This window comes from Peromyscus californicus, unplaced genomic scaffold (genome assembly GCF_007827085.1).
Source record: "Peromyscus californicus insignis strain IS unplaced genomic scaffold, ASM782708v3 Scaffold_4__1_contigs__length_199733344, whole genome shotgun sequence".
NCBI classification, from domain to species: Eukaryota; Metazoa; Chordata; class Mammalia; order Rodentia; family Cricetidae; genus Peromyscus; species Peromyscus californicus.
In genome coordinates, this window is record NW_026294562.1 from 100,429,103 (window position 1) to 100,448,638 (window position 19,536).

Here is a 19,536-nt window from a genome sequence, read left to right on the forward strand (position 1 = left end):
GCACCCTCATGGTGTCTCACAAACCATCCTTTGCTCTAGTTCCAGAGGATCCGAAATGCTCTTCTGGCCTTCTTTGAGCACCAGGCACACACATGGTGCAGGCAAAACATCATACACATAAAACAAATAAAGCTAGAACCATTTTTGTTGTTGTTTTGTTTTTTAAGACAGGGTTTCTAAGCTTTTGCTGTCCTGAAACTTGCTCTGTAGACGGGGCTGACCTCAAACTCAGAGATCTTCTTGCCTCTGCCTCCCAAGTGCTTGGATTAAAAGCATGCATCACCAGATCCTGGCCAAAATCTTTAAATACGGATTGAAAACTGGGGAGATAGCTGAGTGGGTAAGGCCATTTGCTGCGCAAGCATGAGGACCTGAACTCAAAGCTCAGCACACGCATAAGAAGCCATACATAGAAGACCACATCCTTGTCTGTACTCTGTACATTGTAGTGGTAGAGACAGGACAGTTGCTGGCATTTTTCTTGTCTGTCTGCTTATCTCCAAGATAAGTGAAAGACCCTATCTCAGCAAAATAAGGTGGAAAGTAGTATAAAGCAGGACAAACAGCCTTGATACTTTTCTACTTTCCATCCTTTTGCTCTTGTAAAATGCTGACCAAAAAGCACTTTAGGGAAGGAAAGGATTTATTTGGCTTACACATCCGGTTTATACTCCCATAATTGAGGGAAGTCAGGGCAGAAATGCAAAGTAGGAACTTGAAATAGAAACCTTGAGGGAATGCATTATTTTTAAAATGTGTGTGTGTGTGTGTGTGTGTGTGTGTGTGTGTGTGGTAAGTTGATAAGGTTTCTCTATGTAGCCCAGGTTATCATGGAACTCAATATGTAGACCAGGTTTACCTCCACCTCCAGAGATTGCCTGCCTCTCTCTGCCTCTGGAGTGCTGGGATTAAAAGTGTATACTGCCTCTTGAGTGCTGGGATTAAAATTGTGTGCCATACACTCAGCTTCAAGGATATTTTCCACTTAAATCTATATCTTCTCAGCTTTATTGTTCAAAACAAGTACAATGTGTTTGAGACTGTATGATGTGATCACACCACTAAGAAATCTACTATATATGCATCAGGCAGTGGTGCCACACCCCTTTAATCTCACTCCCAGCACTCGGGAGGCAGAGGCAGGTAGATCTCTGAGTTCCAGGACAGCCAGGACTGTTATACGAGAATCCTTATCTGGAAAAACAAAACAAAACAAATTATATGCAACTTACTAGGTGAGTTTTGGGTATATAAGAGTGCCCTTTTGAGGTCCAGATTTTTAAAATATTTAGTACACTGGTATGCACCTTAATTTTTTCTGTTTCTTTTGGTCTCTATTTTTAGGAAAAGCATCAAGAAGTTGGTTTTGAAAAATCTTAACAATAGCAATCTCTTTTCTCCTGTTAATCATGATTCAGAAGATCTAGCTTCACCATCTGAGTACCCAGAAAATGGAGACAGGTAAGCTGAATTCTGTCTGCAAATGTTCCTAATAGTTCTGTTTGAGACAGTTCTCATTGTAGCTTTGGTGCCTGTCCTGGATCTCACTCTGTAAATCAAGCTGGCCTTTAACTCACAGAGATCCGACTGTCTGCCTCCTAAGTACTGGGATCAAAGGTGTGCGCCACCACGCCCAGCCTGTTTTGTTTTATTTTATTTTATTTTAATTTTAATTTTAATTTTTTTTTTTTTGGTTTTTCGAGAAAGGGTTTCTCTGTGTAGCTTTGCGCCTTTCCTGGAACTCACTTGGTAGCCCAGGCTGGCCTCGAACTCACAGAGATCCACCTGCCTCTGCCTCCCAAGTGCTGGGATTAAAGGCATGCGTCACCACCGCCCAGCTCTGTTTTATTTTAAAATATTCTAACTTTATAAAGATTGACAAATGTTATATTGAAGTACTGTAGTTCAGGGACCCTAGATGTTATTACTTCTTGAGTACTTTAAACCTTAAAATTTTGGAGCTCTGCCAGGCACTGGTGACACACGCCTTTAATCCTGGCAGGTGACTCCTGAGTTCAAGGCCAGTCTGGTCTGGAGAGTGAGCAGGATAGCCAGGGCTACACAGAAACCCTGTCTCAAAAAAAAAGAAAGAAAGAAAGCACCAGGAATTTATTGAGCCCAAGGACCCTCATAATAAAATAAAACTGGCTGGCAAAATGGCTTAACAGTTAAGATCACTGGCTACTTTTGCAAAGGACTGAGGTTCGGTTCCCAACATCTACATGGTGACTGACTCAAAACCATCCCTAACTAGTTCCAGGGGATCCTGTGGGCACCAAGTATGCATGTTGTACACATACATACATAGAGGCAAAACACTCATGCACATAAAATAAAAATAAATAGTATTAGAATGAGTAAGTTAGGGCTTGGAGAGGTGGTCATCAAGAACATTTGTTGCTCTTACAGAGGACCTGAGTTTGGTTCTCAGCACCCACGTGGTGTCTCATAGCTGCCTATAACTCCAGTTCCTGGGGATCTAGTGTCTTTTATGACCTCTGTAGGCACCAAGCATGTATGTGATGCACATATATTCATGTAGGCAAAATACTCAGACATATTATAACCGTGAATCTTTAAATTAAAAAAAAAATGTCCAAGCATAGTGGTGTACACCTTTAAACCTAGCGCTTGGAGGCAGAGGCAGGTGGATCCCTTGAGTTTGAGGACAGTCTAGTCAACATGGGACATTTCAGGATAGCCATGACTATGTAGAGAGACCCTGTCTCAACTAAACAATAAATGAATGAACAGCCAGTGATGACGGTATGCATTTACAATCCCAGGAGTAGAGTTGGTTGTTGTTTTGCATTCAGTATAGTGGCTGCACCTTAAAGCAACTGCTGCCCCAACTGACATTTGCAACTCCGCAGCTACCAGCAGCAGCTTCAGCCAGGTGGGAACTCTGTTCCCTCAGGCACCACCTCTGTCAAGGCTGCTAAAACAAACTATCTAAATCTTTGTCCTTCTATAGAACTCAGGATTCCAAGGTTGACATGGAATCCTGCTAATCCAGAGAGGCTGAATAACAAGTAGCCACCCTGCTCAGTCCCCACTAAAGAACCCTTGCTACACTTCGTTCCTCCCCACCACTTCCTGTCAGCTAGTTGCTGACTCAGCCTCCTCACCCCAGGGTAATTTCACTTAATCAAACAAATGTAACACGTCTTTATACAGTTAAAATAATAATCCACAACGGTTGGTTCTCTTTTTCTGCCATGTAGGTCCCAGGGATTAAACTTGGATTATTTAGTCTTTGTTTTACCCACTGAGCCCTCTTGTCAGCCCTACCTCCTCATATCCCACCCTCCCCCCAACCCCACCCCCAACCCCAAGACAGGGTTTGTCTGTGTAGCCCTGACTGTCCTGGAAATCTCTCTGTAGACCAGGCTGGCCTGGAACTCACAGAGATCCTCCTTCCCCTGCCTCCTGAATGCTGGGATTTTAATGTACTCCACCACATCTGGCTTACCTCCTCATTCTTAATGGTTTGCTGGTCATTGTGGTGAATAAAAGATAATTTAATTAGTTCTCCATTAGTGAACATATAAAGATTATTTGATATTCTTTTACTCAAAATAATGGGCCTTTTTTAAAATTATAATTAGATATCGCATTAAAATATTTCCAAACCTCTTGTGCTTGTAATATTAAAGTTTAAATTCAGATTTTGAGATTGTTAAATTTTATGTGTATGAATGAATCTTTTGCCTTCAAGTATGTATGTGCATTGTGTGCATGCAGTGCCTTTAGAGGCTATGTATGGTGTCGTTTGGGATCCATTGGAACTGAGATACAGCTGTTGATAGCTTCCTGTGAGTGCTGGAAATCAAACCCTGGGCCTCTCTGAAACAGCATCCAGTGCTCATAAAAGCTGAGTCATGCCGGGCGGTGGTGGCGCACGCCTTTAATCCCAGCACTCGGGAGGCAGAGCCAGGCGGATCTCTGTGAGTTCGAGGCCAGCCTGGGCTACCAAGTGAGTTCCAGGAAAGGCGCAAAGCTACACAGAGAAACCCTTTCTCGAAAAACCAAAAAAAAAAAAAAAAAAAAAAAGTTGAGTCATCGCTACAACCCAGTTTAAAATTTCTTTTGGTGTTTTATCTTGACATTAACCACTAATCATTTATTTCCACATAGTAGCAAATACTTTTTGTGTTTGTTTTAGTCAAAGATTTGAGAGGCTGGTAGGATGGCTCAAGGAGTAAAGGTTTTTAATCATCAAGCCTGGTGACCTAAGTTTGATCCCTAGAACACACCCACACAGCAAGAGGGGAGTATTCAGATTCATCCCTTTGAAAATGAGCAGTGGGGTTGGTTTGGTTGTTTTTTATTTTATGTGCATGGGTGTTTTGGATGCTTGAATGTCTATATACCACTTGTGTGCCTGGTACCTGAGTGGACCAGGATAGGGTATCAGATCCCCTAGAATTGGACTTACAACAGTTGTGAGCCACCATGTGGGTGCTGGAAATTGAACCCAGGTCCTCTAGAAAAGCAGTACATGCTCTTAACTACTGAGCCATCTCTCCAGCCCAACATTTTCTATTTTAAAACCTCAACTCTAGTTAGTACTCACAACTTTGTGATATTATGCAAGGTTATTAATATTTTGCCTCCATTTTCTTGTTTATAAATTAGAGACAGTAGTTAAATCTATTTCACATGATTACTGTAAGGACTAATTTTAAATTTATTAAATTGTCCAGAGTAGTGTCATATACTTAATAGAGATTAACTGCTGTCATTGTTATTACTGTTGCTAGGGGCTAAGGTCTTATTATTTTTTTCTCTCTTTTCAGATTTAGCTTCCTGAGCAAACCTGTTGATGAGAACCATCAGCAGGATGGAGATGATGACTCTTTTGTATCACGTTTTTACACTAACCCTATTGCCAAACCCATCCCTCAAACCCCAGAGAGTGCTGGAAACAAAAATAACAGCAGCAGCAGTGTGGACGATACCATTGTTGCTTTGAACATGCGTGCTGCTTTGCGCAATGGACTTGAAGGAAGCAGTGAAGAAACGTCTTTCCATGATGAGTCATTGCAAGATGACCGCGAGGAAATAGAAAATAATGCTTACCATATACATCCAGCAGGTCAGATTCACACCTTTTATACCTTTGAAACAGTTTACTTTATAATTAATGATGTAGTCAGAGGAGCTCACTTTTTTTAATATATTTTATTTTTTTTATTTTTATGTGCATTTGTGTTTTTGCCATGGGTGTCAGGGTCCCCTGAAACTGGAGTTTCAGACAGGTGTGAGCTGCCATGTGGGTGCTGGGAATGGAACTCAGGTACTCTGGAAGAATAGTCAGCACTCTTAACCCCTAAGCCATCTCTCCAGCCCAAGAGCTCACTTTTTATATCCTGTCTACCTAACTTTAAATTCAAGTGTAGTGTGGTCTGTCGACTACCTACCATATTGTAGTATGTACCCATTAAAAAGAGGGCTCTATAGTAAATAAAATCTATAAATTTTAGGTTAAGCAAAGTTAAGTAGACTTCATTACATTTTAAATGTTTTTGTTTTTGTTTTTTTGCGGGGGGCGGTTTCAAGACAGGGTTTCTCTGTGTAGTTTTGGTGCCTGTGCTGGATCTTGCTCTGTAGACCAGGCTGACCTCAAACTCACAGAGATCACCTGGCTCTGCCTCCCGAGTGCTGGGACTAAAGGCGTGCACCATCACTGCCTGGCTTGTTTTTCTTTTATGGTGGGGATAGAGTAGGAGTTTTGCTTGTGCTTTCTCAGAACTTTCAGTGATCCTTCTGTGTCTGCATCCTAAGTTCAGCACTCAGTAGGTGGAGACAGGAGGCTCAGAGACTCAGGGTCTCAGCTTCATAGTAACTTGAAGGCCAGACTGTGATGCATGAGACCCAGTCTCAAGAAAAATCAAAACAAAAACCCAAACTTGTTTCATGGAATTTTTTTTTGCTTTATTTTGTTTTTGTTTTTTGTGTGTTTGTTCTTTTGTTTTTTGTTCGTTTGTTTTTTGTTTTTTGTTTTTTTTGGGAGACAGAGTTTCTCTGTGTAGAACAGGTTGATTTTACTTGAAGATCCACCTGCCTCTGCCTCCTGAGTTTTGGGATTAAAGGTGTGTACTAACATTGCCAGGCGATAGAAACACTTTTTATATGAAAGTAAAATGAATATTACTAAGAACTGTTCTACCCAGGATAATCACAATATTTTCTGACTTTTGGTCACAGGCATTGTTCTCACAAAAGTTGGTTACTATACAATTCCATCTATGGATGACCTTGCTAAAATTACCAATGAAAAGGGAGAATGCATTGTTTCTGACTTCACCATTGGTCGTAAAGGTAGGTGTGAGTTTAGGAGTGAGTATGTAATTCAGAGATTGCATCTTTTGTAATTAAGGGCAGCACTTGATTTTAGGGTCTGTTTTTTCCTGTATTTAGTTCCTCCTTGACTTTGAAGATTAGAAACATTGACAAGTAACAGAACAAAGAAAACTAGAACTGTGTAACATTTGGGGGCTTAGACATACCTGTTTGAGTCTTATAATTATTTGTTTCATTATAATTCTTCAGAATTAAAAAAACTTTAAGGTTGGAGTTGGGGATTTAGCTTGGTGGTAGAGCGCTTGCTAGACCCTGGGTTCAGTCCTCAGCTCAAAACAGAAAAACTTCTAAGGTATATTAATTTTAATACTTTGGTTCAGTTTCGTACTATTAATTGTTACAATTTTCTTTGAACAAATTTACTTTGTGATACTGTATTTTAAAAGGGCTCAAGTATTTTAATTTACCTAGCAGACTAGGAACCAAGTTGTTTATAGAGCAACACTGCAGATACTTGGGAAGATTTGAGGCTAGCAAAAATGTAAAGTGGAGGTATACATCTGATAAAAATGTAATGCCATTCCTCTTTCTCCATTCTTGCCATATTCAGGAGGTAGGAAGCCACTTGATGAATTTCTGGAAGGTTTAAAATACTGATATTACAGGATGCGTATTCTTCTTGCTAATCACTACAGATTAAAAGGTTTGCTCCTTTTATATAAGGTCTTTTTAACTATTTGCTCTGAATTTTAGGGTATGGCTCAATCTATTTCGAAGGAGATGTGAATTTGACAAATCTAAATTTGGATGATATTGTGCATATCCGAAGGAAAGAAGTTATTGTCTATGTAGATGATAACCAAAAGCCACCTGTGGGTGAAGGGCTAAATAGGTATGAATTTAATTACATATTGAAAATAGCAAACTATTGGTTTATTTTTCTATAAACTTGCTATAAAGTATAATTGTTTCTCTACTTTTATTTGAATGTATACGTGGTAATGATATACTGTGACTTTAGGACTCATACCTTTTCCCTAACAGTAATGTCCAGGTGCTGCTTCAGGAACTTTCAGCACTGGAAATTTTCTTTTGATTTGGTTTAATTTTGCTTTTCAGAGCTAGGGATCAAACCAGAGTAGTCAATTTGCCAGTGAGCACCAACCCCAAAAAGGTGTTTGTTTGTTTTCTATATTTCCTCTTGTTCACTTAACTTTTTTGGGGTTTTTTTTTGGGGGGAGGGTTTCGAGACAGGGTTTCTCCTTGTAGTTTTGGTGCCTGTCCTGGATCTCGCTCTGTAGACCAGGCTGGCCTCGAACTCACAGAGATCCTCCTGGCTCTGCCTCCCAAGTGCTGGGATTAAAGGCGTGCGCCACCACCGGCCGGCATTCACTTAACTATTTTACTGTGAGATTTTAACCTTTGCTTTGTCTTAGGCATTTTATTGCCATATATTGCTTGGGGTGGGGCTTAGACAAGGTCTCACACTACAGCCCTGTATGGTCTTGAATTCAAAATGTACCCCAGCCTGGCCTCGATTTGTGGTAGTCCTGCTTTAGCCTCCAGAGTGCTGTAATTATAGTTGTGTGCTACTACACCCATCTTCTTCTGAATTAATAGATTATTGGTTGATTGAATTCACATTTGCAGAACTCTAGTACAGAGTTGTGTTTCCCAAAGAATTGACAATAATGGGGATTGGGAGTAGGAGGTGAAGGCAAAACAAAATAATCTTTTTTAGAAAAAGATTGACAGTAGGATCATGAAATATTTTACGTGTGTTCATGATTCATAGGTTGCGTTTAATTTTTTTGACTGCTAAGAATGTTAATGGATGAATCGATAAAGTGTGGCATGTACGTACAAGGAATTATAATTCAGCCTTATAAAGAAAGGAGGTAATTTGGAATCAGAAAGATCCTGAGGCCAGCTTGGGATTTGCAGTGTATCTGGGGCTATAACAAGAACCTTTTTCTTTTAATCCCAGGACTCGGGACAGAGACAGGCAAATCTCTGAATTCCAGGGTAGCCAATGCTACACTTAGAAACCCTGTTTTGGGGGTAGGGGGAAAGAATATAACAAGAACCTTTTTCTAAAAACAGAAATAGCAAAAAGGAGGAAATTCTGACACATTTAGTATGGATGAACCTTAATATTATACTAAGTGAAATAAACAGTCACAAGAAGATAAATACTGTTAATAGAAACAAAGTAGAATGGTAATTACAAGGAACTACGGGGAAAGAGAAATGGGGAATTAATTGCTGTATCAATTTTCCATTGCTAATAACACAATATATAAATTGAGTCTTGAGAAAAGAATGCTTGTTTGGAGGGTCCAAGATCAAGTAGCTACATTTGATGGTTTTCTAACCAGTCCTGAGGAAGTATAGGGTACCACATGGCAAGAGACAGGAAGTACAGGTATGAATGTGTAACCACCTGCTTTCTCTCTTCCTTATAAAGACAAAAGGATTCAGTTAAGAGAGCTCCACTGTAATGATTCTGTCAGAACTCTTCCCAGAAGTCCAAGTGTCCCCTTTTGACTACCTTCTGAGGAAGATTTCAGCACATGAAGCTTTAAGGAGTACACAGACCATAGCTAGTAGATACGGAGTTTCAGGTTTACAAGACCATTTTGGAAATAGGTTGCCCAGCAATGTGAATAATCTTTTTTTTTTTTGTTTTTGGTTTTGGTTTTTTTTGAGACAGGGTTTCTCTGTGTAGCTTTGCGCCTTTCCTGGAACTCACTTGGTAGCCCAGGCTGGCCTCGAACTCACAGAAATTCACCTGGCTCTGCCTCCCGAGTGCTGGGATTAAAGGCGTGCGCCACCACCGCCTGGCCAATCTTTTTTTTTTTTAAACATACTTTTTATTGCTATAAGAGGCCTAGAATAAAATGTTCAGTAAAAGCAGAACGGAGGCTCTGAGAGATGATTTACTGGGTAAAGGTGCCTGCTTCTAATGACCTAAGTTCAATGCTTCGGACCTACACTGTGAAAAGAGAGGGGACAAACTCATTCAAGTCCTCTGACCTGCACATGAACATCATGGCGGGTGTGCGCGCGCGCGCGCGCACACACACACACACACACACACAAATTACATTGTTATTGTTATTAAAGCAGAACAGAGGGTGAGGGTGTAGCTCAGTTGTAGAACATGTGCTTAGCATGAATGAGGCCCTGAGTTTCATCTCTAGCACCACTGCTTGCTGCTTCTCCTGCAGCATGTCCTCAGCTCTCAATAGTCTTAACAGTACTGAAATACCTGGTTAGACTAGTTAGGATGATAAATTTCATATTAACTTTTTTGCCACAATAAAAATGTAACCTTAAAATCATCTACATAATCATATGCTAATCCCTGTCCTAGGTAAAAGGCATGTAAATGAGGACATAGCACCTGAACCCTGAGATGGATAGAAGATATATTACGACATATATATTCACTTTTATTTACCATATTCAAAACACATCTACACATAAAAAGAGTAATTTATGCCGGGTGGTGGTGACTCACGCCTTTAATCCCAGCACTCAGGAGGCAGAGCCAGGTAGATCTCTGTGAGTTCAAGGCCAGCCTGGTCTACAGAGTGAGTTCCAGGACAGCCAAAGCTACATAGAAACCCTGTCTCCAAAAAAAAAAAGTATATATTAATTTATTAAAAGCTAATGAATAAGAAGTATTGTTTTTGTTTCTTGTGGGACTCAAGATGTTCATCTGGGCAGGCTCTTGTAAGCTGCATCTCCAGCCCAGTGGCTGTTAAGTAGAGTAGCACATTTGTGACCTACACTTCAGTGTTACTAAAATCAGACTGTAAATAACTGGTAATACTATTACACTTTAAATGAATGCAGTCTTACTTAGAACTATTTTGAATTAGTTCAGATAGAAGTTATGCTGTCTTAAGCTCTTTAACTACTTTGGAGGTAACAGTGTAGCCGTGTGTGTTTATGAGTTTGTTTATGTGAGTGCATGTGCCTGAGAAGGTCAGAGGCATTACTTCCCTCTGGATCTGGAATTACAGGCAGTTGTGAGCTGCTTGATATGGGTGCTGGGAGTATGTGCTTTTTTTTTTTTTTTTTTTTAATAATTATGTGTGTGGGTATTTTGGCTACACATATGTCTGTACACTACACTCCTACGTGGTGTTCTCAGTTAGAAGAAGCTGTGACAGATCCCTTGGAACTGGAATTACAGACCGTTGTTAGCTGTCATGTGTGTACTAAGAAGCAAACCCTGGTCCTCTGCAATAGTAGCCAGTGCTCTTAACCATTAAGCCATTTTTCTTGCCCCTGCAGTATGCACTCTTTTGTTGTTGTTATTTTGTTTTTGTTTGTTTGTTTTGGCTTTTTGAGACAGAGTTTCTCCGTAACAGCCCTAGCTGTCCTGGAACTAGCTCTATAGACCAGGCTGGCTGTTCACAGAGATCCGCCTGCCTCTGCCTCCCGAGTGCTGGGATTAAAGGTGTGGGCTGCCAGCACTGCCCGGCTGCAGTATGCATTCTTAATCATTGAGTCATTTCCAACCTCAAGACCCAAGTTTTGAAACACCTGCAGAATAGTTCACTTCCTCCTTCCCTTCCTCTCTCCCTCTATGTTGGTATTTTGTTGTTTGTTGTTGTTATTAATTTGGTTTTAGTTTAAATTTATTTTTATTTTATCCATACGAATGTTTTGACTGCATGTATGTCTTTGTATCATATACATGCAGTGCCCCATGAAGGGGGTTTGAGATATCCTGGAACTGGAATTATAGATAGTTATCAGCTAATGTGTTTTGGGAATTGAACCCGAGTCTTCTGGAAAAAGTACCTGTCAGTGTTCTGTGTTTTGTGTGACAGTCAAAGAAAGACAGTCACTCCAAGATGCAATTCAGGCTCTGTGGCAGCAGGGAGGGGCAGTTTAGGGAGCTGAACCTTGAACAGCTGTGCAAAAGGGAAATTTATTGACTGTTACACAGAAGTTGATTTTTGGGTAAAACAAGTTCCTCATACCAAAGCCCCTGGTCTACTCTCTATGTTTTCTAAAGGAAAGCATCACACTCCTGTAACTTTAGTCCTGATAGTGTATTGTTTGCAGTACCTAATAATGCATGATGCTCCTGGTGTGCCAGGACCATCCCAAAGTCCTGAAAAAGCTGTGATCTTGAGAAAACCAGCTGTTAGATAACAGAGAACAATCACTTCAGGGTCCAAGTACTTCAGGAAAACATTCTGAAGTTTACCCTTGATACAGAGAAAACAATTGTCTCATCCTAATGTTTACCCCAGATACAGTGATTCTAATTTTTCTCTACAGTACCCAGTGATCTTAACCACTGAGCCATTTCTATCCCCCTTGTTTGTTTTTTTAGGTAGTATCTAACTCTATAACCCTGACTGCCCTCTGCTTCTCTCTCCTGAGTGCTGGACTTGAAGGCAGGAACCTCCATACCCAGTCTCAGACCTACCTTTGCTATTTATAGTGGTGTTAGTTAGATCTCATAGTGGGTCTCACTATGTTTTTTTCTTTATCTGAGGGGAAAAACATTTGGTTTGTGTATATACCACTTCTTTTATCCATTCATCAATGATTGATATCTAGGCTGGTACCACATCTTGGCTATTGTATGCCTAGGGTTCTTCAAGTATTTATATAACCAGGAGTGGTATAACTGGGTCACATTCATTGTAGTTCTATTATTAGTCTTTTAAGGAAAGCATCAGGCTTCCATAGTGGTTACATTTCCATTTGTAAATATAAATCATTTCTATTTTGCCTGTTTATACTTCACAGAAAGGCTGAAGTTACATTGGATGGAGTTTGGCCAACAGATAAAACATCCCGATGTTTAATAAAGAGCCCAGATCGACTTGCTGATATCAACTATGAGGGGAGATTGGAAGCAGTCTCAAGGAAGCAGGGAGCCCAATTCAAGGAGTACCGACCTGAAACTGGTTCTTGGGTGTTTAAGGTATAGTTACTTAGTCCAGTTCCAACTTTTGGCCTCATGAAATGAATTCATAAGAAATCTTTGTCTCTTTGTAAAGTAGGTCTTCAAAAAAACTTTGTGAGTGTATGTATCAATGTCAGGTATCTTCCTCTGTTACTCTTTACCTTATCATTTTTTATTTTTGTGAGACAGAGTTTCACTGTGTAGCCCTGGCTGACCTGCAGCTGGGTTTGTAGGCACTGTCCTTGAACTCACAGATATCTGTCTGCTTCTATCTTAACGCTAGGATTAAAGGCATACGCCACTACACCCTACTCATCTTTTTGTTTGAAGTAGTCAACAGAACCTGAAGTAACAGCTGAACCTGAAGCTCTCTAATCCTGGAAGTCTGGCTGGCCAGCATCAAGGCCCAAGTGTCTCTGCCTCTGCAGTGCTAGGGTTGTAGTTATGGTGGCTATGCCTAGCTTCTTTTTGTTAGGGTAGGGGGAGGATCTGCTGGACTCAGATACTCATGATTACATGGTAAACACTTTACCAACTGAGCCGTCTCCTTAGCTCTGATAAATGCAACAATTCTTGTGTGTGTGGTGGGGGGCGGGGGTTACAGAAAATGTCACAGTGTACAAGCCCATGTCAGTAGACAACCTATGGGAGTCTATTCTCTGTACCGTGGTCCCGGGGATCAAAATCAGATTGTCAGACTTGGCAATAGGTACCTTACCTTCTGAGCCATCCATCCATCTCACCAACCTTGTCATTTTTACTTCTAAACACTTTTGAAAGTGGGAAGGTTGGCTGTTACTTGTTCTAGATAATCTTACCCAGTAGTTTCTTCTTGTAGGCTGGTTGGATGATTTAGCTGGTTGAAAGCCCTTGTGTAGGTAGAGAACAATTAAGTAGTAAATGTCAGGAACCATGGATAATTACATTTTAATCTTATTGTTTTGTTTGGTTTTTTTTTGGTTTTGGTTTTTCAAGTCAGGGTTTTTCTGTGTAGCCCTGGCTGTCCTGGAATTGGCTTTGTAGACCAGGCTGGCCTCAAACCTCAAGTAGATCGACTTGCCTCTGCCTCCGAAGTGCTAGGATTAAAGGTGCACACCACTACACCTGGTTCATCCTAATCATAGAAAAGGAACACGCTAATTAACATTTTGCTTTACTTTAATTATTTAAAATTTATTTGTATTTATTTCTATGTGTTGTGCCTTTGGAAGCAGAGCAGGGTATTGGGTCCCCTGGAGCTAGAGTTTTACAGACACTTAGGAGCTGACATGTGGATCCTCTGGAAGACCAACTAGTACTTTTGAATTGCTGAGCTCTCTCTCCAGCTCCTGCTTTAACTGTTTTAATACCTTCCTTTTGTGTTTTTTCAAAGGTAGATATTATGGAAGAGAGCACTGTTAAAAATTAACTTTGCTGGGTTTCTTTTCTTCTTAGGTCTCCCATTTTTCTAAATATGGCCTTCAGGATTCTGATGAAGAGGAGGAGGAACACCCACCCAAAACTACTTCAAAGAAGTTGAAGACTGCCCCTTTGCCCCCTGCAGGCCAGGCAGCCACTTTCCAGATGGCTCTTAATGGCAAACCTGCAGCTCCACCTCAGGTAGAGAAAGGACAGTGAATGTGAATGGAACGGTGATAAAGAAGGCAGAGCAGTCCCTCAGCTTCTCAGCTGCACAACCCTGGGACCTGACAAGTACAAGGGAGGCCGAGGTGGTACGGGCTGCTAGTGTTTACTCAGCAGTTAAAGAATTCTCTTGCTGTTTCGATCATTCTTCTACAGATTGTAATTCTCAATTTTTCTCGTTTGGACTTGTAATTTTTTGATCAGTGATCAACTTGAGATAGCATTTTGCTTGTGTAGGGTTGATGCAAAGTCAATCCTACTTTTATTGACTTCATGATGTGCAGTCTGATCTTGATCTTTACCTCCATTGCTTTTTAAAAGTCAGATTAGCTTTCTATAAGAGTTTTAAATTTCATTTTCTCAAGTTGTTGGCTTATACTTCAATTAAACCCATGATACTGTATTTTAATAATCTCTATGAAAATAGATAATTTTAAAAAGCAAGTAAATTATTTAGTGTGTAGAAAATAGGGACTGTGTTGTTTATTACAAATATTTGTATCATATCCTTTTTCAGTATTGTTAAACCAGTATAAAGTTTTTGTCCTTACAGGGAAAGGTTTGTAAATTAATTGAATGCCTACTGGTAAAGAGATTTACTTTCATTTGGATGTTGTTTATACTCAATCAAGTTATAGAAATATTTTTAACTTACTGACATAATCCCTCAAAGAAGAGTTGTTTATGGGACTTTGTAAAACACCCTCTACCTCTCAGCTGCTAAAAGCAGGACTTTTGGGATTTTCCATGCTATAATTCTTTCAGCTGCTCAGATGTGTGATTTTTATGATTTATTAAATAATTTCTGGGGAGGTACTTTCTGGAGAATCTTGTGTGTGTTCACATTTATGTGTACAGAGTGGAAGGGGAGGGTATGATAAACATGAAAGTTGGAACTGTTGACTTTTAAGGTTTTTTTTTCTTTGTTGTTTTTGGTTTTTCGAGACAGGGTTTCTCTGTGTAGCCTTGGCTGGTCCTGGCACTAGCTCTGTCAAACTCCTAGAGATCTGCTTGCCTTGGCTTCCTGAGTGCTGGAATTAAAGGCATGCGCCACCAATGCCTGGCTGACTTTTATAATATTTGTGCTTTTTAAAATATCCCATTAAAAACCTCTCCTAATAAATCTGTAAATGACTTAGGAGGCAGAGGAAGGCAGATCTCTGAGTTTGAGGCCAGCCTGATCAACTTGGTAAGACATTCTCAAGAAATCTGTAAATGAACGTGGTTCTTTTGTTTGTCTGGTTGGTTGGTTGGTTTTTGTTTTTTGTTTTTTGCTCTCCCCCCCCCCCCCTTTTTTTTTCCGTTATTTTAAGATAGGGTTTCTCTGTGTAGCCCTGATTGTCCTGGAATTCACTTTGTAAAGTCAGAGATCTGCCTGCCTGCCTCTGCCTGGGCAAACATGGTTATTTTTTATTTATCCATCTTTTTTGTGTCTGTGTGACTCCTATCCCGTATTTTTTTCAATCTTTTCAAAAAACAGAATCAAACAGCATTTTTGTTTGTTTGTTTTGTTTTTTACTTCCTGCTGATAAACATATTATGTAAGGTATTAAAGATATGGCAGGAAAAAAGCTTCATCTGAAGTTAAACAGAACAAATTTATGTAATACTGGTATTTAGTAGTCAGCTTTAATCACCAGAATCAAACACTAGGGGAAAAAAATCTAAATTCCTGAAATGACAGTGTAGTAGGCAAGACTCATCACAAAACTGAGAGCAAAAGCTGTCTCAGGATGAGTTCTAGCCAAGACAGGGCTGGTAAGGGCTCAGATTGGGCAAATAGAATACAGTGAGCAGGGGTACTATGGGGGAGAGAAGTTGATGGGCAGTGAGTGAGCAGGGGGGAGAAAGAGAAAGATGTTTTGTTTACATGTTTACATTCAGCATTATGAAGACTTTACTCTTAGTGTGTTAGCAACATGGGGCTCTGGAACACTCCTTCCTATTCCCTGGTAACATTTCAGGGACTGGCTGATTATTAATATTAGTTGCTTTACTTGGCATAGGAAACTACCTGAACTATCTAAATGCACTGAGAACAGATGGCATGTTTTCATTCTTGAGTCAAAGTTGCTATTGTCACACATCACGCTGTTGCATTCTTCTCAGAGAGGCTGATTTCCATCAGGTGCTCCTGAGGTCTGATGGAGGACTCCCTCAACCCCACTCCCACCCTCCAAGTATAGCACAAATGGAAGGTTGTTTCTTGAGCTGTTTAACAAAGTTTGTATTTTATTTTAAGGGTCACATTTATACAACACTGATTTTTATCCAGTAATCTCAGGTCCCTGTTTCTAGGGGGTCTATAAACCTTACCTTTGCTCCTAAAAAAGCAGGTATGACAAAGCAACCAGAACACACATTTTGTATGATCTTCTGTAACTTTTAGGTGAGAGAAAATGTTGACAGATCATCCTTGGCTGCAGGTAAATTATAGCTACTGTGGGAAAGTTGTTTTCTGTAGTTAATAGTTTCAAGCTCCTGATTTGAGATTCCAGTTTCCAGACGACTAATCAACAGTCTGGAGAGCTTGACATTGGTTCTTAGATCAGCCATCACTTCAGTCAGTTCCATGGAACTCCCATGGAGTTCAGACGTACTTAATTTTCAATAATTCTCCTCTGCTGATGGAGATGTATGGGCAGATTTTGAAGCAGAAAGACCTGAAACCTTTGACACTCAGGTAGACTTAGATGGAGCTTTTACCCCAACCTTATAATTGAAATGAACCTGAGTTCAATAACAACAAGTCAAGATAGCTTTCCCAGAAACATGTATAAAGAAATGTTAAAAAAAAAATTTAAGTTTTTTTTTCTATGTATGAATATTTTGTCTGCATGTATATATGTGTATCTATTGTATTCCTGTGCCTGTACAAGACCTGAAAGCATCAGATTTCCTGGAACTGGTGTTATGGATGGTTGTGAGCCACCGTGTCGATACTGGAAATCTGGGTCCCCTGAAAGAGCAGTAAGTGCTCTTCACTACTGAGCCATCTCTCCAATCCCAATTTTAAACTCCCCCCCCCCCCCCCAACTCCAGGAAAAAAGTATCAGGATTCAGGATTTCGGATATAAGATTTGTATATGCTGTGACTTGAAATAAAAGGACACTATTCTAAACATGGAAGAGTGAGTGAGTGAGAGAGAGTGTGTGTGTGTGTGTGTGTGTGTGTGTAGTGACAATTTTCTTTTAGATATTAATGGACATGTTGATTTTTTTTCTTTCTTTTTCCTAGACAGGATTTCTCCGTGTCACTTTGGAGCCTGCCCTGGAACTCATTCTGTAGACCAGACTGGCCTTGAACTCACAGAGATCCACCTGCCTCTGCCTCCCAAGTGCTGGAATTAAAGGGGTGCACCACCACTGTCCGGCATTGATTTTCTTATTAAACATCAAATATAAGCTAATATAATTAAGACTTATTCCTCATACAGAATTTTTTTAGTGTATAAATAAAAGACACAAGCCTTTGAAACCCTAATGTGTTAACTTCTTTTGAAGAGAACACAGTATTATTGGCAGGTAGTTTTCAAACAAAACTATGTGAAAATACTCTTTACAGTTAGAAGACAAGTTATATTGGAGGTCGACAACAATAGTAGTCATATTGGACCAAATTAATTGGCTGAAAGGATAATATCAACTATATTAAAATCTGATCTTGGGCTGGCCATTTATTTATTTATTTTTTTAGATTTAAGAACACCTGAGTTATTTCACTTTTCCCTTGGAATTAAGAAAGTATGTATTTAAGTCCTGACCATGTTGATTAAATATAGAAGGTTCTTTTGAGTGTAAAAATTAACCTTGCTTGCCGGTTGCTGAGTGCATGCCTTTAATCCTAGCTCTCTGGAGACAGAGGCAGGCAGATCTCTATGATTTGAGGCCAGCCTGGTCTATCTACAGAGTGAGTTCCAGGATAGCCAAGGCTACAGAGAGAAACCCTGTCTTGAAAAAAAGAGAGAAAGAGAAATTGTAGCAGACTAGACACTTCTTCAAAGTTAGTTTTCAGAAGTCAGAATGATAAAAAATGCTGTAAGCTGAGGATGAATGGGGAGAAACAACTCCTGAGATCTGTGGGAAGGAAAGATATTTACTGGGAAAAGTTGACTAGGCATCATCTTAACTTCCTTTTCCTACAGTGTAATCTCTTGAAGACGGGATGTTTGGCTTCCTTCTAAATATAAGAACAGTGCATTATAAATATTACTTATAGAAATTATCTCTAAAATGATAATCTGAAATACTGAGGATAGGGTTCACAATTAAAAACCTGTTATCTAAGACAGGGTTCACAATTGAAAACCTGTTATCTAAGACAGGGTTTCTAGAAGTCAGAGATCCACTTGCCTGTGCCTCCCGAATGCTGGGATTAAAGTCATACACTACCACCACCTGGCCAGGATTTCTTAAAAGATTTATTTTAGGATAGTTTATTGAAATTTCTTAGGTATGTTCTACTAAAGTCCATGCACGGGGATTCCCAGAATGTTGCTGTTTCTCAGCCGTATAGTATTTCCCTTCCTACTTGTCCATTCACCAGGCAATGTCATCTACCTTTAATGGCTGTGTGGGAAGGTGGAACACAGAAAACGTCGATCTTCAGCACTCTTCGTCAGTGTGTCCTGGATCACCTTGTCTCTAATCTGGTGTTTCATAGAATCCTCCCACTTTGCCCACAAGTGCTGTGGGTAAGGGTTTCTTGGTGCACGGTTATCCCTGTGTTAAGCAGTATAGTAAGTTGGTACCATTCTTCCTCCATCTTCACCCAGCTGTCCTCAGCCCTTGTCCTTTTATGGTAAGTTGCTTTTTTTGCTGTGTGCCAGATGCTGTATTAGGTAGAAAGCACAAAGCATGTGTTCATTGAATGTGGAACTTAATTAGTTGATGTGCTTGTTACTAGATACAGAAAACAGTCTACCATAATTCCTGTTTTCAAGCCTTCACTGCCTGGCAGATCAAACATGTAAGAAATTATAATAAATTTTGATACATGATGTTAAATAGGAAGTAGCAGGTACTGTGGAAGCCAAAACCACTATGGTGTCCTGCTGATAGGATGGGTAGTATCGTAATGTTTGTTGAAAGGGAACTCCGGCTGAGGGTGTAACTCACCTTAGCATGTGCTTACAGCATGCACAAATGGCACAAGGTTCTTGCTTTCATTCCCAGTACCATCGCTCCCCAAATGCGTTGTAGTTGCCAGGTGTGGAACCTCAAACCTTTAGTCCTAGCACTTGGGACACAGGTGAGCAAATCTCTGAGTTTGAGGCTAGTCTGGTCCACATAGTGAGTTTCAGTGCAGTTAGGACTACGTAGTGAGACCCTGTCTAAAGAAAAGGGAACTTACGGGGTGACAGTTTTCCCATAATTATTAGCATGGGAGCATCATTCCAGGATTATTTTCACTGGACCCACTGCTTTACCACTGAGCTCCCATCCCCACGGTTTTAAAGCATGAAAGTAGTCTGATGTGCTCGTAGCTCCACCTTCAGGAGTCATTTCGTTTGCCAGTGCCTGTTGTCAAACTCTTCTGTGTCCTTGAACAGGTCAGGAGTGTGCTGTGCCTCTGAGCTAAGCTTTGGGGACATTACCTGGTTTTGTTAAAGCAGTCTTTGGATAATGTCCACATTTTAAGTGGCAATACACCTTGTACCTTAATG

The 19,536-nt window shown here is 40.2% G+C and overlaps 1 protein-coding gene across 8 annotated transcripts in view; it reads left to right on the plus strand.

Moving 5' to 3' along the window:
- Window positions 1-19,536, plus strand: part of Nup98 (nucleoporin 98 and 96 precursor) — a 90,519-nt gene that overhangs the window by 45,934 nt on the left and 25,049 nt on the right. For all 8 annotated transcript variants that reach the window (XM_052761316.1, XM_052761314.1, XM_052761318.1 and 5 more), the window contains 6 exons: window positions 1,345-1,461; window positions 4,800-5,098; window positions 6,211-6,324; window positions 7,060-7,198; window positions 12,088-12,265; window positions 13,682-13,846. In XM_052761316.1, the coding sequence (XP_052617276.1) occupies window positions 1,345-1,461; window positions 4,800-5,098; window positions 6,211-6,324; window positions 7,060-7,198; window positions 12,088-12,265; window positions 13,682-13,846 (1,012 nt within the window). The remainder of the gene's footprint in view (window positions 1-1,344; window positions 1,462-4,799; window positions 5,099-6,210; window positions 6,325-7,059; window positions 7,199-12,087; window positions 12,266-13,681; window positions 13,847-19,536) is intronic.